The sequence below is a fragment of the Odontesthes bonariensis genome, chromosome 11 (genome assembly GCF_027942865.1).
Source record: "Odontesthes bonariensis isolate fOdoBon6 chromosome 11, fOdoBon6.hap1, whole genome shotgun sequence".
In the NCBI taxonomy this organism is placed as follows: Eukaryota; Metazoa; Chordata; class Actinopteri; order Atheriniformes; family Atherinopsidae; genus Odontesthes; species Odontesthes bonariensis.
Genome location: NC_134516.1, coordinates 13,460,284 through 13,481,113, shown reverse-complemented (window position 1 = coordinate 13,481,113; position 20,830 = coordinate 13,460,284). Strand labels below are relative to the sequence as shown.

At 40.5% G+C, this 20,830-nt stretch overlaps 2 protein-coding genes across 2 annotated transcripts; both read right to left on the bottom strand.

Moving 5' to 3' along the window:
• Positions 1-760: 760 nt before the first annotated feature.
• On the bottom strand, positions 761-9,954 carry c11h7orf57 (chromosome 11 C7orf57 homolog). The gene is made up of 8 exons (XM_075477632.1): positions 9,828-9,954; positions 8,805-8,852; positions 8,156-8,329; positions 5,369-5,456; positions 4,906-5,035; positions 4,085-4,149; positions 3,879-3,979; positions 761-3,023 (listed from the first exon to the last, which is right to left on the bottom strand). Exons 2-8 carry the CDS (start codon positions 8,845-8,847, stop codon positions 2,965-2,967), a joined length of 660 nt encoding a protein of 219 aa, XP_075333747.1. The 5' UTR covers positions 8,848-8,852; positions 9,828-9,954; the 3' UTR covers positions 761-2,964.
• Positions 9,955-10,848: 894 nt separating this feature from the next.
• LOC142391356 (four and a half LIM domains protein 2-like) lies at positions 10,849-15,130 on the bottom strand. The gene is made up of 5 exons (XM_075477123.1): positions 14,975-15,130; positions 14,291-14,465; positions 14,040-14,209; positions 12,115-12,301; positions 10,849-11,020 (listed from the first exon to the last, which is right to left on the bottom strand). The coding sequence occupies exons 1-5, from the start codon at positions 15,128-15,130 to the stop codon at positions 10,869-10,871; spliced, it is 840 nt and encodes a 279-aa protein (XP_075333238.1). The 3' UTR covers positions 10,849-10,868.
• Between the last annotated feature and the right edge of the window lie 5,700 nt (positions 15,131-20,830).

The following is a 20,830-nucleotide window of genomic DNA, read 5'->3' as shown; positions in this document are numbered from 1 at the left end:
AAACGGGCACCAGAGAGGTAGTTAGAAAGGGGAAAAAATATGTCCAAATACTCTCAGATAGAAGCTTTTTAAATGAACAAATATGATCCTGATCAAACCGAATATTGGAACGTGTCCATTTTCATTTCAGATCTCAGAGAAGCACGCTCTTCAGACTTCCTCCGGCAGATTGTGGTTCTACAAGACAGGAGAGCAGAAGAAGCCCAAAGACCACCCATACCGAGTCTGAATCGACTTTTGTTTTTGCAAAGGGGCAAGTGATAAAATCATGCAGGCAAACTTTACACCCTAATGGGGGTCAAATGTGTTGAGTGCCTTTATATGATGTCTTGTGCAACATGTGGCCCATCAATAATAAAAAAAAAAGTAGTTTTCTGGGTATTCGCAACTAATTTGAACCAAAACTCGTCCTTTCTAAAATATTTCTCCAGGTAGGGTATGTGTCCTTTTTCTTTTGGGAACAAGTGGGGGATGTAGCCAATCAAAGGGCCCGCAGCGTTCAGGTTGAGGGGATAGAAGACCACCATGCCCCCTTTTTGGAGGGGTATGACCATGTGAAAGGAAGGCCCTAATTTTCTGTTTGATTCAAAGAATCCTTAAAGACGCTCGACTACAACGTAAAATCGGGACATTTTCAAAAACTTCTGAGAAACACAAGTTGTTCTTCTTTGTAACGAGTCCAAACTGACTGTGACGATGGAAGCTGAAGATGAACTATGTCGTCATTACCGAGTGTTAAACTAACAGCATGACAAAGAAATGGAAAAACACAATTTTATTTAAACTGTTTGGACAAACAACAGCACACGGGTAACATGCACATGCCCATTTATTTAAATGACAACAGTCTGTGAGCAGTCATCAACATAAGCAGGGTCTTTACATCGAGTATTATCAGGAGGATTTCTCCTCGCACCAATCACACGAGGGATCCTGTTGAGCAGCCGCCTTCCTCAGTCTCCTCTCACATCTGCAATTCACATGAACTAACACCACTTGGAGATTTTAAAAAGCAAAAACAAAACGACAGAACTTTTGCAAAGTTAAGCCACTAAAGGTTCCCACTTAAGGTCTGTGAACTGATAACGCCACCAAACTCGCACAGAACTCTGGGGAGGTGGGGAGGGGATGGGGAGACCGCGACAGAACACAGTTAACCTGAATATTTAACAGTTCGTAAAAATAAACCCGTTGTTCAAAGCAAACGTCGGAAGGCGATACATTCGCCGTTCCTTGTACTGAAAAGTAAAATTCGGCGTCCACAATCGACACCACCTTTTCTACCACGTACTGATAAATTCTGCTAAGTAACTATACTGCACAAAAAAAAAAAAAATTTAACCACACGACACTGTTGAAGCTAATACATCTCTGGTAAGTTTCAAATTGTTTTCAAGTGAGAATGTGTTACTGCGGCAGATCTTCAGCGATCCGCTGGGAATTTCGCCGGATTTACCCAGACGAACGTCCCCGAAATCCTTCCACTTTCGAAACATCTTCCTCCCTCCACGAACGTCCCTCTGGGGTTAGGACTTCACTCTCACATCCGTGAAATGACAAAGGAATGGCCCGACAGTCAAACTAAGGACTGTTTAGGAGCCGCTTTACGAGCACTTACGAAACAATCATTTCATTCTCTCTGTGCTTCTAATGAAGAATGATGCCACATTCCACCTTCGTTCAGAAGCCAAAACAATGTTCAAGACTCACAATTAAATTCTAGACCTTATAAGACTATTTTATGCTATTTTTTTTCTTCTTCCAGGAAACATAAAGATAGGAAATACAGGAAGAGCTTCTGAAACGGAAGTTTTTCTTTTGCTAAAATGCTGTAACGGCAACACGCGTCACGAGACGAGTTCTGACGTCACTCACTTCTTCTACTGATGGCTAAGAACTGAAAACACGGCACGAATAGGTAAAAAAAAACAAAAACAAAAAAACGGTTTGGTTGGCATGTTCCGGACTCACTTTTTAAAAAACGTGTGCGCCCCAAGTCTTCACAGGAATTACCCTGAACTCTTAGCTGGTTGGTCTGCAGAAAGAAGCCATTTCTGCCGTTGCATTAAAAACAAAAAAATAAAAACGTGTTATAAACTGAGGGGAAATGCAGTGACTTATCATTAAAGGGTAAGCTTGGCACATCTCATGATATTCACTTTAGTTTAGTCCGTTTTGAGCTTCAGTTTACTTTTATTTTGGCGGTTGAAGAAAAAGAAAAAAAAAAAAAAGCGCAGCTTGCACAGTAAAACTGAACCAGCCAAGTAGCAACTTTTTGCAGAGCAGCAAGCTAAAAATCGTTTTTTTGGCCCCTTTGTTTCTTTTTTGGCCCCTTTGTTCGCCGAACAACCCAACGGTCCCAATGGCCCATCGATGTTCACTTCATGTGATCACGCCATCTCAACAAATCAACGGATACGCCCCCACCCCACCCCCACATACCTCTCACAGCAGGAGCCCTTGGTCCAAACAAATAATATTTCACGTCACTGGAACCACAATTCATGAGCACAAATACTTTAAAACTTCTCCAACTCGATCTTCATAAGACCAGGGAGGGAAACCAACAGCAGCCAAAAGCCAAACATGAAGCAGCTGAGCACTGTTGAGTTTCCGGCCCTGCCGCACGACTCGTCTTTCAAATCGAGGAAACCGGAATAAAAATGACGCAAGAAAAAAAAAAATAGAAAATACTGCCAGCACCAAAACATCAACTAAAAAAAAAAACTAAAAAAAAAAACCAGGTATCTTTTTCTACAGATCAAAGCAAATAAATAGAGAGGGCAGTACCTTTGCAAAAAAAAAACGTTAATACAAAACTGAACAGTCAGTGGATGTACAATAAATGTGAGTGAATCAGAAGGTGGGGGCGGGTTGGAGTGGCGTGTTCGTGGGTTTGTGTCACCAGTGTTACAATAACCCCCCCCCCCCCACCCCTTTGCTCTGGACCGGAACCTGAGCGCACTACTCCAGCTCGTCCACGTCGTCCGTCATGATGGTGCTGGTTTGTTCTGAGGTCACACCTGGAAAAACAAACACAGGAGTGTCAGAGGCACAAAAAAAACAAAAGCGTCTCGCTGTACTGGCGTTCTTATACACCGAGCTGGAAATCGCCGTCGGTTAACGTCTGCCTCTCTCGTCTGTTCTCTGTGCAATGCAGCGTCTGCACTGTCGGACCGCGTCGGCAACATTTTTAGCCGATTCAGCGCGTTGACTCGGTGTCATGTCAGTCACTGAGAGGAATCACTGACTGGCTGCTCGGAGGAGCTCTACAATCTCTGATTTCCCCCACTTGGTGCAGTTTCTCCTTTTTATTCCCCCTCGGCCTCTTCCTTCAGATGCAGGCACTTAGAATTACCTCCTCCAGTCAAAGCCCTGACAGTCTGCCGGCCAATTTCAGCCACAGACCTTGTAGAAAAATCGGCTGGGAAGTGAATGCCTTATTCATGAAGCAGTTGGCCACTCTCAGATCCAAAATCCCTAAATTCCCTCACTGAGACGGCCCTACTTACAGCTAACGTTCCCTTCTCTCCTCCAGCAGACTTTAAAGGATAACTTGTTATTTCTCCCCCTTTGTGTGGCCGTTGTGCGTCAATGGCTCTTGCAAACTGGGCACTTTCCACACCTCCACAGTGCAGGAAGAGGAAAATCCCCCAAGAATACTGAGGCAAAAACGCACAAGCTCCCTGGAGCAGCTTTTGTTTCGTCTTCTCAAAGGTTTACGAGGACGAGACGACCGGAACGATCATCTCGTCGGGAATATCTATCCGGCGATTCTCGCCATCCGACCTCAATCTACAGCACACGCAAACCTCAATCGATACGTCTACTTCAGTATTCAAACACAGATGGGGGCATCGTGCGATTAAACTTCGTACTTGAGGTGTCGTCATCGTTGGGGGACTTCTTCTTGTCCCCCACGTAGCCATGACTGAGCAGCTTGGTCATGCTGACTGGAGGCGCCTTCTTGTCGTAGCACCTGTGCAGGTGACAGCAGCCAGCAGTCAGAATGTAAACTCCCCAACTAAAACACTTTCATGGATCAGTTTACTTAAAAACCCAAAGACAAACGAGACATTCTTACGTTCTCTTGTACTTGCTGGTTAGTGACAGACCCTCCATCTCATTGGCAGCCTCCTCGGGGGACGCCTGCGGGATGGAAAAGTGACTCATTGTTATCTGAGGGGCCTTTAGAGGCGCAGCCTGAGATCTTACCAAACACGCCGTTTTGCTGCAGAACCACAGCGCTGCACTCAGTTAACAAGTAAACAGACTAATGAGCTGGTGGCAAGTATTTTCTGGGTAGAAGAAAGAAAGAAAAAAAAAAAAAAAAGAATGACATGAGGGTGGAAAACCTGAGGTGAAATTAGCCATGCGATGGAGAACGATGCGAGACAAGCGTGAACAAAATCGCCTCAAAGTCAAACAACAGAAAACAACATGAAGGTCAAATTCTGAAATGATCAAGCTATTCCTTTACAAATGACAGTTTTATTCTGGCAGCTCATCTTCATCACTGTAGCATGTGATAGGTTTGAAGAACTATGGTTGGAAATAATTAGCATTTCTTGCAGCTCAGGAACATCTCAGATGAGACAAACCTCTGTAAATGTCTCTGTGACCATATGTAATAACATATCTACCATAATATGTCATTGCAATCACGTCTTTTAAGAAACACTGCACAGACCTACAGCCCCGGCTCAGCATTTCCAGAGAATGATCACTCGCCCACAAAGCACCGGCAGAAAATTAAACCAAACATCAAATGCGACAATGGAGCAAAAACCAGGAGGAAACAAGAGGAAAGGCGATGATAAAAATGTTAAAAAATGATAATTATAAAAGATGGAAGACGTCTGCGTGGTATGGATGTTGGGGGGGTGACTTGTTTGGTCCATTCACCTTATCTTTATCATGGGTAAATCTATCAGTCTCTCTTTCCCAGGATGAACCGTTATCAGTGCCAAACGGCGCAGCCAGAAGCTGCTTGCCCGCCTTCATCTCGTTGTCGGGAGACGTTGCATTGCTTCCGCTGTAAGCACAAAACCACGGTGACATGCCATGTGAAATTACTGCTCACCGGTTCTCACATTTTTGGGGGGAAAAACACTGGCTGCAGGCCCGGAAGGTTCGCTGAAAACTGGGTCCGGTGACCATTTTCAATCTCAAATCCTCTTTCGGTAAAGCTCAATATTAGTGTCATGATTAGTTTTCCGCCACTTTAATCGCCTCTGCTGATAAACTGTAAACAATGGCAAAAGCGTGTGCAGGAACACCAACTTCAGAAGGTTTTTAGTTAAACACAAACCACTCAACGACATGTGGAGATGAATCCTCATCGCAAGTGTGTAATCAGCGTTCATACCTCTTTGACTCATCACTTCCAAACCAGGTGGGTGGATTGTAGGGTGTCTTCAGTTGGTCATCGCCATCACGTTCATGACTCAACAGCCCTGCGGGAGGAGACGATATTCTAAATGAAAGCAGAGCAATGTGGCACTTATCTCGCAGCCAATTCAGCTCAGTGGCTAAACAATTACTCAACCACAAGCCGAGTTCGGAATTCTTCCTTTACGGCGGCTTTATTGACAACTCCTAATGCTCCTCTTTTGTGCTGCCATTTCCTAAATTGCCGCTATTCTTCTGCAGTGCTGCCACAGCAGCGATTAGAAGCACAAATACTCATCCATCGGGAGCACAACTCGGAGCTAAAACCCTGAACCTTTAAAAAAAATAAATAAATAAAAAGAGGACACATGAAAGACAACCCAGCGGCTGGTGTTTTTCAGTTAAACAGGAAGGAGGAGACGAGGGGAAAAACCACTGAAAGAAACAGATTTTCAATGCTGAGAAGAGCATCAATACATGACAACAAGAGAGTTACTGTCAGCATAATGTGCCATGCAGTCTTCATTTTGGAGAATATTTGGGCATTTTTCTGTTTTATTTAACAACGTTTTGTGTTATTAGATTTGGATCGTATAATTCATTTCATTAAGTTGTTATTTCTACTAGTTTTGAGCGAATATTAAAACAGTCGGGAACAATAACTAATCTTACGCACGAATCTCTGACGTGCTTGGAGATGACATCCGTTGTGATTTGGCATTACGGATGTCACGAGAACCGATACTTCGGGACCAAGTCGATGCGACAATTCTAAAAACGTGGCGATGCTCGTTTTTCTCAGGGATGCAATTCCTCCGCACGTGACGTGGGCACCACATACACCTACAAGTGTTCTTGTGTGTCGTTAAATGCCAAACAACACGGAAGATGGAACTGCAGCGACGCCTCGACTCGTCGAAAAGAAAAATAGTAAGAGCATTTGCATTTGAGCGGATGATCAGGGATTAATAAAAAATTGATTTTTGTGAATCTATTCACAAAACATACAAACAGCTCATTTGCAAACAGTGCCAACGAGCTGTTCCAATTTAGCAAAGCACCTCAAAGACAGACGACTTCAAAGAATTCAAGGTGAGTGAGTTTCAAGTCATGTTAACGTTCACTTTGCAGGCAAATTCACACCCATTGTTCTCCGTTGAATTGCTCAGGAAGTATTCGTCGCAGAGAGATAACACGCATATCACGTGAAAGAGCGGGTGTGTGCCTATCCAAAGATGGTAACCGCTCGTCTATGCGATGAAGTGTTATAATTAAAAATACAATATGAATACAGCTCTGCGCGTCCATCTCCACACTCATTACTCTTGTTTGAATTACTCAGCGCATAGATATGAAACGCATATCACAAGAAACAGCTATGCAAAGAGTACCTGTACATACCGAAATAATCATGTTATGAAGACAACAAACAAACAGAACAAAAGTCTTAGCAAAGGAGGGCTGAATAAGTTATGAAGTCCTCGTCACTACACAATGCACCATATATCAAAATAAACAGCAGAACGTACCCTTTCCCAAAGTATTCCTCGTTTCTCTGTGGCAACGCGAGTTATCCGGTTTTGAAATAGATCAAATAATGTATCTGCTTACATTAAGACCAAAGTTGTGTTCAAAAGACGGAAAGCTAAAGCAGCAGTGCACATGCACGATAGGCACTAAGCAGATATTTTTTCAAATTACTAAGTCATAGAATATCCCACTATCATGGTTCTGAGACACAAATATGACACATTTTCTCTACTGACAGCATTCTATGATGAGAAGCATGTAAAAACACAATAATTTCATAAGACTTCATTAGATCTTTTTTTTTTCCTTCATATACAAGCTAATATAATTTTTTTTAATTATTTCTATTCATTACTTGAATGCGAAATGCCACTGTTTTTTTTTTTGTAATGTTCAAATGTTTTTAATATACGAGTATGTTGAAGTACATGGAATTTATTGTTCTGTTTTTGTTTTTTACCGTGGTATCAAATTGGGTATCGAGAATCGTGGAATTTCACTGGTATAGGTATCGACTACTAAATGTCTGGTATCGTGACATCCCTATTTGGCACCATATAAATGAAACTGAATTAAATACAATGAACAGCAGTTAGTGAAGCTGCTTCATCAAAATGTTGATGCTGACTGCAGAGTTCTTACCAAAAATTTAAGACGAAGATCTGCAGCAAGATGCATCGAGTAGAAATTCTGACTTCTCGTACTTTCCGATTTTTGAGTTTTCGTTTTCAGGTGAATCGACTCTGAAGCAGTTCCACAAAAAGAAGTGTGAACCAAACATTTCCTCCTCGACTCGAAGCTAATAATTAGCTAATAATGATAAGAAGAAGAAAACAACAACAACAACTGTGGTGGACATCCACAAGAAGAAAATGGAGAGAGCTCTTTAGGAATCACTTCCATCTCTGGGAACATCTGGGTTATTTCATTGCATCTGGAAAGATTAGGTTCGGTCACGTGAGGTTATCGTTTTGCTGGCTCAGACAAGCAGCTGACAAGTCGCATCACTTTCATTTTTGTCGGGTCAGACAAGATTTTTTTAAAAAAAGAAGTCATCTCCATTCCCAACAATGCACGTCGAGCCTTTTTCAAAACAGGCAAAAGTCACCTCCAGCCAGCACTTGAATTTTCTTTTGGGAAGCGGTGTAAGTTTTTACAACTCTTGCCGTTTCCATTCGATTTTTCCTAGTCACATCTTCTAAATGCGAATCGCACAATGCTGAAGACAGTTTACCTTTGTGTCCTCCCTGCTTTGCAAGCTTCACGTACTCCGAATCACTCGCAAATATCCCAACTCGACGTCCACTGATCCTCTCCACTGGAGAGGTTTCGTCGACGGTCTGGGACAGGCCGGGGATCTGGGAGGTCGGTCCAGTGGCGCCGCTGTTAGCAGCCCCCAGCTTTATGCCTGCAAAGACCTGAGAGTTACACCTGCTTCGCGGCTTTGGTTTCCTGGACGCACACACTGCAGGAAGGCAGGTCTCAATCAGCAAATCCTACTTAAAAAGTTGCGGCTAAATATTTCACAGTATATTTTACGTCACTGTCGGTTTTAGATTTGTTGTGATAATACCGTTTATTGCTGCACGAAAAAAAAAAAAGTCTCCTCCAGGTTATCAGGCATTCATTGTTCATTTGGCACAGAAACAACATGTTCCCGAAGCAATGTTACGTTTGGCCTTGCACTTAAACTGTCACAGAAATAAGCTAAATGGAGTTGGTTGAACGTAAGAAATGAAGCACTAGTACATGTGTTCTTATAGAGTTAGAGATGCTAAATATTTTAAAGTAGTACACACACACATCACAGGTAATGAGGCTGTAAGATATATTTTTTCTTTATAAATTCATGCAAATACTCCTCAAGTGCAGCAGAGTCTTACCGCCTGGCTTGGTCCTTCGATGGTTGGGTACAAGGGCACTCATTTTAGCTGAAAACACACGGGAAACTTATGACAGAGAAAAACACTCACACACAAACACTGCATGCAAAAATCAATACTTTCTTCTTAAGTTCTTTTTTTTTTTTTTTTTAATCCTTGTACTTCCACCAAAATTAACAGAAACACAAGTTTGGGCGATGACTCGGTCACAAATTTTGGATATTTAAGCAAGTCAGCGCCCATTTCATCAGACAACGTGTCATTTGCCTACTTAGACGAGAAAGAAAAATCATCCTATCATCAGTTATCATGTGTGAGGCGCATGTATTTTTATATTTGTAAAATTTACTTCTGGGGTGTCCCTTGGGAGCTTTTTTCCCCTGTTTGGCTGCATGAAAAGCAGGGCTAAATTGATAAAAAAAAGAAAAAAGAAAAAAAATAGACAAGAGGCATTAATAAAAACAGTAAATAATCTTAAACACACAAAGAGCGGTTTCTCAGCATAGACAGCATCTACATTTTTGCCTGTGGAGTTTGGCCTTGTGCGAGAAAATATGATGCAGAGCGGCCCTTCCTCAATTACCTAACCATTACTCGCAGTGATTAAGATGCTAACATAAATCAATTTACATGCTAAAACTCGTGTATTCGTTTGTGCCACCAGAGAAGATATAACAGTTATTGCAGTTATTATCCACAAAGAGTCTTTATTAACCGGCATTTCACACAAAGGGATATAGCTTAGCAATTTGTAAAATTTGATTTTGCCTTTAAACACAATGTTTAATCTAGATATGCGGGCACACGCCATATAAACCCCCAACCCCCGACACATCTCTGTTGTGTTCGAAGGGACAATTTTACTTAGCAATAATGCTAACAAATCCTTGCTAATTCAGATAGCCGCCTAGCTAGTTGCCGCAGTAGCTTTCCAGCGCTATATTCATTTTGCGCTGCAACACTGTTAGTGTGTAGGTAATCATCTAATCTATCTACATTTCTAAGACAAAACGCATATCTTACAGAATCTGTAGTGTATACTTTCTTGGAGTAGTCGGGGAGGTTGCTGCAATTAAAATCCTTTAGCTCCGTCGGCTTATTCTTAAGGCAGGATTGAGCGCTTCCTGCGGCACCTGCAGCCAACTTCCGGTACGCAAACCAAAGATCGTGTATACTCCAACAGAGCTTCACGCCGTGATGTTTATATCACCCACACAAAGATTCACAGTAGAGGAGGTGGAGTGAGTGTTCTGTCGAATGCACATGCTGTAAGTGCACGAACAGACGATCTTTAGCTCCGAACGCAAGACAGACTGAAAAAGATTAAAACCCCTTGTAATAGACCAAGTAAACAATTATGCAATATAAAGTTAATGTTTTATTTGCAAGCGAAAAAATGTGAGCACTGACTAAAGGATGAACACCTGACAACTCAAAATTTCTAATAAAATTACTAATTTAAATAGTTACAGAAGCCACTAGGGAAAAAAGAAGAAAAACAATTCTAACTCATTGTAAACGATTTAAAAGGTATATTTTTCTTAGAGTTTTGGTTACTTTTACATACGCCTAACAAGAAGACACAAGAAGACAAAGTCAGTCTTAAATCTACACAGTGAAAAACAGCTTTATTTTGCATCATTAGAACAAACAACATTAGTAGAATAATTTGCATTATAATAATATCCATTAAAACTATTTTTCATGCTGTTCTAAAATAAATCAGAAGTCACTATATTGAAGCCGCAGAGACTTTCATCCCAAAGTGAGACATGTAGTTTATTTTGTTGTTAGAATTTTTTTCCATGAAATAATGAAACATGGCTGGATTAAAACAAAAGCAGTTTGCTTTCCAGAACAACAGCAAAACAGATGGAAGGGATTGTGGGATGAAGGCTTTATCTCAGTCAAATAAAATATAATATTACCAGTGCATGCAGGTTAATGTGTAAGAAACTGATAAATGATATAAATAATGTAACAAAGGTCACATTAGGAGGATGCTGCCAAGTCTTCTAACTGGCAGCCAACCCAGACAGCCTTTTTCTGGTTGCTGCAAATCACTCAGAGGTCTTTGCCGCAGTCAGGGCAGAAGACGTCATCTTTGGATGTCAGGAAACCCCGACCCACCAGAGACACGCAGCACTTTTTGCAGTTGAAGCAGTCGTTGTGCCACTGGCGCTCCTCAAACGAGATGTACTTGCTGCCCCCGAGACCTGAGGTAAAAGTTGCAAAGAGGAGTCTCATGATCCCTGTAATGCAATAACACTGTAATTGATGGTGATTGGATACACAGGGTGCCCAGAGAAGCATATGATCTGGGGGACGTTGTGTCCATTTCAATGGTGTTGTTTGCATTATGATTACTTCTGTTGGACTGTAGTTTAGACATAACCGTTTGTCAACATGCTGCACGTGATGTGCTTTAGTCAGCATTCAAAAAATAATTAATTACGTTAAAACCTTTCAGCTATAATTGTTTATGAGGAAGGTCCTGTGGTCAAAAGTATGCTGCATTAGACTTTGGTGAAGACTACAACTACATTGTACAGTCTTACTCGAGGTACACTTCTGAATCCAACTGAAGAACATGTGCACTCTGTATCTTCTTTTCTGGACTTGGACTTATTCTAGCCAGCATTTGCAGCATTCTAGTGAGTTAAATATACAATTTGACTCACCAAAAGACCTTTTGGCTGTACTTAGTTTTGCAAAATCCAATCAAATGTGTTTATTAAGGGGTATTTCACATGTTTTGGCCTTCAAATTCAGTACCATCTCTACTCAATCTGTGGAAACAGTTGGAAAAATGTCCTTCAAAAACAGCAAATCCATCACAGACAGCCTGTTTTAGAGGCAGGAACGTGGAAGATTAGGCTGAGTTGTTCTTTCTGTGTATCCTGGTTTTATGAATCTCTTTAAGTCCACTTATTTTATGGTTTATGGTTATAGTCAGAATTCTTTTTGTTGGGACAATGCAAAGATAACTCAACCAAATATAGCTTCTGTGTCAAACAACTTTTTTTTTTAGCCTGGCATGAAAACATGTCTGAACGCCTAAAACTGCTCAAACAGATAGCAATCTGACAGGAATCTTGAGTGAGAGACAAGAATCTCCAGTCAAAAGTCATCAAACCTGATTCAGCGATTAATTAAACGTTAGTATTTCTTTTACTGCGACCGTTTTATTGAAAGCCTGGAAACTGAATAAAGTCCCACCTACCTGTTCTGAGTCTGTTGAAGATGACATAATCAAAATTCAAAATTTTAAATGGCAATATTTCTGATACCAGCAAAAGCACATTTTTACCACTAATTGGGGTGGTGCAGTAGGCACATTTCTTGGCAAACATGTTGCAGAAGCACTCAAGGCAGTAGGCCAAATCATCTCGAGAGGTGAACCGCTGGCCAGCAAGCTGCTGCTTGCATCCGGTACAAACAAAGCACTGCTTATGCCAGGGTTGGTCACGGTAACTCACCCCTCCAGAGGTGATGGGCTTTAAGATAAAAAGAAAAAAAATATGTCTCACAAACATGAATACCTCTTACTCGAGCTCTACCTACTAGATTTTCCCAAAGCGTGGGTTTCACCAGCAAAATTGATCAGTTATGACAAATATAGCTTATAGCTTATAGCAACTATAGCTGCTCAAGCTTACTAACTATTTACAATTAAAGGCAATGAGATCTGTTAAGTTTTTGTTGTTTTAAATCATTCTCACATCAGTCTGAAACAAAACAGAGCAAATAAAAACTAAGCTAACAGTTTGTAGAACTGGAGTTGTTCAATAACAGTACTTGAGGCAAAATTCGAGTTACTTTAATTCAGTCTAGTCACTTTTGCTCCTCAAAGTCAACAGGAAAGCATGAAGGACAAGAAGTAAAAATCCTTTTGTAATTCCTACCTAATTACTATGACATTTTGAGACCTGTAAATTGAAGCCTTATCTTTAATGAAAACTAAACTGCAATGACTTCTGTAAATGTTAACTGGCAACATGCTAATGAGCTTAATTTAGCAAACTGTTAGTAACTAGTGGATTTTGGTAGATGTTAATTTCATTTTATGTTGTTTTATTGCCTTTAGTATTTTTAAATAGCCTAACTTTTATAATGCCAAATAAAAACAAATTAAAATTGAGTTATATTTTATGCTAAGATAAAAAAAAAAAAATCCAGTCTTTCTAATAGCTAACCAGTTAAACGTTAACTAATCTAAATCGGGAGAGTATCCACTGAGGGACTATCTTGATTTGAATTACAGTTTTGATTCTAAATTAGCCAAAAGCTGAGTTACAAGATTTTATTGTGGGAATACTTGTTACGAAGCAAGATTTTCTAAAATCTTACAAGCACAAATTACCACCACCACTGGCAAGGGTTTTATGTCACTAAGCTTTCTTTTAATCCAACGCTACCTGTTATACAACACAAACATGGCAAAACATAATTATCACTGAGGGAAGAAATATAATATAATGAGAGATACAGAGGCTAATTAGCTTCTCTTAGAATTAGAAGTAAATATTGTTTGATTACATTGAATTGAAACTGCCTTTAAATAACACAATTCTTTTGCCTTTTTTGATTACATCTTTGAAAGGCCTTTTACTTTTTTAGGCCTTCGTTTTTACTCACATAGAACCTAAGAACAAGTTGAACTTCACTGTTTGTTCATTTGCTGATCTTTGCCTTAATGAGACTATATAGCATCAAACTTCTTAGTCATCTCTTCGCTGTTTGTTGCTGACTTAGTCACAAGTGAGCCAGATGACTGCTGCCTCACCTACAGGCTTTTTACGCCTCCAATTCCTGCTTGCCTGCCCATCTGTTTCCTGCTCATTTCTGATGTACGTCCCTCTTGTTAGTACTTTTCTCTCGGTCCACACGTCTTGAGATGATTGCGCTCTTCGCATTTATTTAGATTTAGAGGGTTTTTCTCAGTCCCAATAGGCACTGAATCAACATTTAATGATAACATGACCCAGTTTGAAGGAAATGTGTTTCAAATGATGGACAAGACAACATGTTATGTACATATCCATATAATGGAACTGTGTAGCTGTAAAAAATATCCATATCCTGCAGTATCATGTGTTAAGCTTGTATTCAATGTTAAAGATACTGACTACACAGCTCTTTATTGATTAGTTCCACGAACTAGCCTGAAGAAAGTGTTAAGACAAGTGATCATGCTTTTTTTTCTTTCTTTCTGTTTATCTTTTCTTTTTTTACCTTCTTGCAGTGAACACACTGCAGAGCAAAGTGGTTCTCATAGCAGTCCAGGCAGTAGTTGTTGGTGTCCTTCTTGACAAAGCTCATGGTTCCAATGGGCTGCTGGCAGTAGTTGCAGATGAAGCACTTCTCATGCCAGCTGTTGCCCTTATGCTCCATCTTTTTGGTGCCTGGCGGGTAGGAGAGCAGAGGCAGTGTTAGTGTGACTAACATGGGGGGGCATCACCACAGCAATCTTATAGTTTCCTCACCTGGCATAATGGTCTTCAGACATGCATAGCACTTGGCAGAGTAAGCCTGGCAGTAGCAATCAGTGCACATAAGCATTTCATCCCTGGTGGCAAAGGGCTGATCGGCCAGTGATCGGTTGCACTTATTGCAGAGAAAGCAGTCGCTGTGCCAGTGGCGGTCTTTGTAGGACAGATCCTGCAGAGACAAACAGTTTCAGGCTGCTACATTTGCCGGCTTTGGCTCATTATTGGCCGCAAATAACTGAATTATTTGTCGACAAAGTCTTCCACAAAGGGGTGAACTCGACTTCATTCTTATTTCTGACAGTTTCAGCCTCACTGTGGTGTTACAGGCCGGTTTCTGGTTAACTTAACAAGTTATGAAGGGTTCCACCACATGTACTTTTAATAACCCATTTCTGCCTAACATTTATTTGAAAATTATGACTGAGATCAAATTGAAACTTTTGAGATTTGCAGGCATTAGTCTCAGCCACAGGACTGAATCCCTTGAAATTCTGTCCTAAGATAGCAGATAAGTTATGAAATCCAAATAATTTAATTCATTTGAGATTGATGGCATCCCTTTCCAAAAACTGTGAACATATCTACATTGATGATGTGTTTCATGAGGGTTAGTGGTGTGCTGGTCAAACTTTTCGGTAAAATGTAAACATGAATGGAAAATGAAAGTGTGTCTGTCACCTTGCTGGTGCAGCTAATGAGCTTTTTGCACACTTCACAGTTGCTGGAGAAAAGTGACTCATAGCACTTGATGCAGTACGAGTGTTCATCCTTCATGATGTACTTCTGCCCATACAAGGACTCCTTACACTCCGTGCAGTCGTAGCGCTCACCCATTTTTAGTCCAATCTCCTGGCCAAGACCTCTACTGAGCAAAAAAAAAGGAGATAAAAGTACAACATAAGTACCATGATCTTTCATGACCCTTCCCAATCAGTAGCGGCCTATAATTGAAAAACTTGATTGAATTTCCAGGGCTGATTCTGTTTTCACAGAAGCACCACCTTAGCATCATGTGGTAAACATGAAAATTAACAACAACATGATACCTTCGTGAACCTGCACTGGATACACTGTGCATCCACTCAGGGATTCCTGGAAACTTAATTGAGGACTACATTCAACGAATTAGGCAGAGGAATGCAACCAATCGTCCACAGAATGGGCTGACACTGTATTGTAAATTCTGCTTTATTAATGAACATGATGTGACTTTAAATCTGGTTTATCCTGCGGAGAAGAATTCAGATTCGAGTTGGAATGAAACCTTTGGTTGATTTAGCTTGAGAAAAATAGAATTTCAATCATTCTTCTTGTTAGGAATGAATGGAAGGCTTTCTTTTCTTTTACCTCAGTTGAAGAATGGAAAAATCAAAATGTTTGTAATAAGGATTTAAGGTGACATGGAGAAATGTAATTTGATTTGATTTAGGACATCCAATTAAGACAGGGATAGTACCAGTGAATTAAGTGTTATGCAACATCAAGAAATCTAACCTGTTAACAGCTTTGAGATGAAATCCAGAAACGTTTGAGTGTTTTTTCTTTTCAGAATAAGTCAATAAAACTATAAATAAATGAATGTGGTGTATCAGCATACATACCAAGGATGCTCTTGTCAGTGATTTCCAAATGCTTTGGATGATAATAGTTGATTTACTCAATGGCAAACAGCCTTTAAATAACTTCAAACTTTATTTCAAGCGATCAATCAACTACATCCATTTTTACATAAATATTTATTGTTACTCTGTTAGCTGTACTAATGCAAACGCTGCTCTCCAAAACGGGAACATGCAAATTCTCCTCTTAACTTTTGTCCTCCTTAGGAGACATAAGCAGGCAGCTCTTGATGCCCAAACCTCCACTGGAACAGGGACAACTCTCAGTTAAATGTGTGGCTACGAGGTGTGATTCTGACTATTCAAAATCTGTGGCGACATACTCGTTCTCTGAACCTTCTTTTCAAAGAAGAAATGAGGATGTATGCATATCTGTATCTGCTCTGCCGCTTTCATGCACTTTAAAGAGACCACCGCACCTCCTCATAAGCCTCTTGCTAAACACCCACCATGACGCCCATTTTACTCCACACCCTTTCAGAAACCCTCCATAGCCGCCTGAACACATTCATACTCTTTAAAGTCTTCAAAATTCTTCTATACCCTTCATGCTCCTTTAACCCCCCCCCCACATTTACCCTCTGGAAAGTCTTGAAAATACTTGTTACCTCAGACACCTCTTAATTCAGAGTGGCACATTGCTTGTCACAATGACTTTATAACCTTTTCCAAACAACTTTTATCCATCTCTAAATACTATGTACCCCTATGCCATCCAAATAACCCTCCATACCCCTCTCTAAACCCTTCATACCTTTTAAAGTTGTGAGGAGGCTCGCTATGCCACACCGCATGCTTCTTCATTTGGGGCGGTCCAATGTAAACCCTCCGTACCTTCTAAAGTAGTACTTGTACTTGTTGAGTCCACCATACAACTTCATAACCCATCTGTACTCTTTTACACTTTCCAAAGCAACCAACAGTGCAAAGCATACCACTTTGCACTCCCTCTTATCTCTGTCTAAACTGTCTGTGTCGTGTGCACTTTAAACGACTCCCATTTAGCCGTCGATACCCGGTCATAAACCGTCTCTTCTCTTTGCACTCTGTAAACTCGGCACACTACTCGAAACCAACCATGCTTTCATGAACCCATCCGTAAGCCCTTCATACTGTAAGCCTCCAAAAACCTTACATGAAGGTCTGCAAGTTTACCATTTCCTTTGTACTTCCTCTCAGAATCCCTCTGTAGGGCCATTAATTACCCCTTCGACATCAGTACCTCCATAATTTACCCCACAAACAACTCTTTTCTGTGAGCAATCTACTTCTATTAAAAAGCTTCCCTCTCCTTCAAAGTCTTGTGTAAATCCACACATATCCTCTATAAACCTTTTCTACAATTTGAATTTTTTCAATAAACTTCATATCCTGTTCCTCTCTCCCTGTCTTTTTTTTTATCCTTGACTCATAAGCATTTAGCATCAAACCTCTGCTTTCACTATATTGCTCCAGCTAGGCTGTCTTAAACAACACTTCAAGGAATATCACTCGGAGAAAGGTCGACACCTCGCTCAAAGAAACTCTTGTTAAAGATCCCCTTTTTTTTCTGAGAAGTTGCTCAAAAGGCTCAGGCAATCTGCTGAACCTCCAGAGAAACTTGGATAACAGTTGCCTGAAACACTCATATAAAGGACATACACTAAGATTTGATGCGATATGATAAAAAAGAAATGCATAAGAAGAAGAATAACAAAAAGACATTATAGAAAGCACGAGAGAGAGAGAGGTCTTACCTGAGTGTCAGGGGAGCTGCCGTGCTTGCAGTCTGAGATGGGAGGTGTCTGCTGAGCAGTGTAGTCCATCTGCTTTATTAAATTAGAGCAAAATGTGACCTCCACTGGAACCAGAGGGTGGAGAAAGTGGTGTGACCAGAGTGGGCAGGTCAGTTTATAATCAGACCACTATAAATTCAAGACAAGGGGATGTAAGTCCAACAAATCCTCAAGGGAAGGTCATGGTTGCCTACTTACTGTATGAAACTATAGGAAAGATTTATGAACAATTTCAAGAGTCAACATGCAGGGAGTCTTAAAAAAGAAAAACTCCTTTTTTTGTTCCTTGTTTGAACAACAGTTTTTAGTAAACATTTTTGATAAAAATGGCTATATATGAAATGACCCCCCCCCCCCCCCCCCCCCCTCCCCCAGTGTTTCTTTGTTATCACATGCTTCTTATCACTGCCACTAAGCCTTCTCCACTCTTCTTCTGTGGTGGTCTCCAGGTCTGTGATGTTGGAGGGCTCACTGGCCATCAGTTTGCTCCAAACCCAAATCCCACAGATTTAGATTCAAAATGTTTATATTGTACTCTGTTAATATCTCCACCCTTTTGCCTTATATTTGAAATAACCATCTTGTTGGTAGGTCCCTGGTGTCTTCACCCATAATCTTAATGTAATTATCTTCCAAGAATATAAGAATCTTATATTATTTCCAAGAATCACTACCAAGGTCATCCTGATGAATCCGAGCAATTCTGATCCCCAAATCTCAGACGCAGTACAAAGCTGGTCTCCTTCAAGGGGGACGTGAGTGTCATAGAGGAGCAAGAAAAGAACAACCTCAAAGAAAAACGTGGAAATGGTATAAATCTATTCATTTATACAGAAGAACATCACACTGTCTTGTCTCATTTGACTTTTTGTCATGTCCAGACAGAAGAAGTTTAATGTTAGAATTGTGCCAGAAATTCAAACATAACTTATACCCCCATTACCCGGCTTCTGGGTATCCACATTGTAGATCCCACACCTCCCAAATCCTAAAACCCTTCTATTTGAACTTGAACATCCAAGTTTGCAATGAGATTAGGAGACATGAAAAGGCACGTCAAAAAGAAGACGCTGCACAAACATGGAATGACTCGTGCTGCTTTGGATTTGTTGACACTCTACCCTCCAGAGGTCTTCTACGGCTTCTTTTCTTTTCACATCACAAGATTATTTGACGCTCTGAAGGGCTTATTGTTGGCTCATATTGGCTCTTTGTGTCTTTAGTGAAGAAGATGGCTTGTGTTCAAAATGCTGAAATGTTCTAAATCTAATAAGGTGGAGGGTTTAATGGGATCAGATGACAGAGTTGCAGGTCGTTTGGGAGACATAGCACACAGGTTTTAGGGACCAAAAATGCCTACACACTATTCTTAATTGGTTACACAATAAAGGGGCATATTTGATTTATTCCATAAACACGGCCGAAATACTTTTATTCAGTTAGCCTTTGGTTTTGTGTCAGTAACTTAATATATTTTCTGATAAGTGGCTCCAGAGCATCATGATCAATAAAAATACCAAATCCTATCAGCCGTCAGATTTACATGTTCAACTCGACTTTGGGCAAAGCTCCTGAATTCCCAGACAAAATATGGGCCAAGTCATCATCTAATACAAATTTGGATCAAAAGGCAAAAAGAATTTCCAAACTTTTTCTGCCACTTGATGAAAATACTATTTTTTTAAAACATTGTAAAACCTTACGAGAGGCTGTGCCGCGTGGCGTTCAGTTTAGTGAAATTACGGCTTTAATTATCCAATTCGTCCCACATGAAGGGTCGATTTCAGTATTACCTGGGTGACACAGCAGAAGACACATCAAGCAATGAAATAATTACTGATAAGGACAATCTGATAAAAGGAGAAACCAGACATTTAAAAAAAACAAAAAAACTACTAAGACGAAACTCTGACATGGTGGGAAGGTGCTGACCTGGAGTTCCGCAAGTCACAAGATCCGTTTATCTTAAATGTTAAGACAGTTAAGCTTGAATAAAGGTCATTAAGTTTAGATAACCAGTTTATTGGCCATTGCATACAAACCTATTCATGCTGTAGCTGATTGGGCAGACATCTACTTAATGCAATTTAACTGCTCAGGTATACATGAGAGAACCATTTTAAAGGCTTAAATTGAAGAAGATACCGGGGTCATTCAAATCAAGCACCGTGAAATATGCAATATTACATTTAAATGATTTAAAAAGAAAATGTGGGTGAAGCTTACCGTGCCCATATTTTAAAGCACACCCTTTGAAACTGTCTGCACACTTTTCCAAACATAAACCAGAGCTTAAAGACTCTTTGCACACAAGGAAAAAAGGCTGGAAACTGGTACTGACTGGTCGTGATCACATGAAAAACAGTTGCAAAATTTAATGGACAAGATCTGCAAACTCTGCCATCTTCCCTGGGCCTGAGCTCAAGTGGAACACTGTCCCGTTATCTGATGAATCCAAATGTGAAATTTTTGTCCCAGCTACAGATGAGAGGAACTATCGGGCCTGTTTATCAGCACAAAGTTCATCTGACACAGCGTGAAGGTGCATTAGTGCTCGTAACATGGTCAACCTGCTCGCCTGTGAAGGCACCGTTAATGCTGAGCAATGCACACATTTCTTGGAGCAGCATTGGCCACCGTCCAGGTGCCATTTTTCTTTTGGTGGAAAGGACTCGCTGATTTCAGTAGACAAAACGTATCTGGGAACTATCACGGCTTTTGGGTAAAATAATTCAGGTGTGAAACTGCTGTTACACATTTAGAAAAACAACAAAGGAAACCCTGCAGGTGCCGCATTGCAACATTTTCTGTCGATAAGAGAGCTTTGACGAGTCCTTCCAATCATTTTCCATTTATATTTTTCACAGTGGAGGGGAATGAGGTAGTGAATCAATCATCTAAAACAAACCGAATCAGGATATGGATCTCCTGATACTCAGCTGAGGTCACTGAGTTTACTTGGAGGATATTAATCTAATTATTTATCACTCACTATCCTCATTTAACCTCCTCCTTGCCTCAGCTGCATCACAGACTAAGATGACAATAATCGGACAGACTATGTAAACCAATAGGATGTTTTATTCGGGTGTTTGTCAGGATGGAGGATTTAAACATTCTTATATTATCACTGAAGGATG

Coding starts and splice junctions, on each gene's coding strand:
- LOC142391356 (XM_075477123.1), bottom strand. CDS start 15,130: ATGGGTGAGCGCTACGACTGCACGGAGTGTAAGGAGTCCTTGTATGGG. Junction 14,466..14,974: donor TCATTAGCTGCACCAGCAAG/GTGACAGACACA, acceptor TTGTCTCTGCAG/GATCTGTCCTACAAAGACCG. Junction 12,302..14,039: donor AGTGTGTTCACTGCAAGAAG/GTAAAAAAAGAA, acceptor TTTATCTTAAAG/CCCATCACCTCTGGAGGGGT.
- c11h7orf57 (XM_075477632.1), bottom strand. CDS start 8,847: ATGAGTGCCCTTGTACCCAACCATCGAAGGACCAAGCCAGGCG. Junction 5,036..5,368: donor GGAAGTGATGAGTCAAAGAG/GTATGAACGCTG, acceptor TTGTGCTTACAG/CGGAAGCAATGCAACGTCTC. Junction 3,024..3,878: donor CAACGATGACGACACCTCAA/GTACGAAGTTTA, acceptor TTGTTTTTCCAG/GTGTGACCTCAGAACAAACC.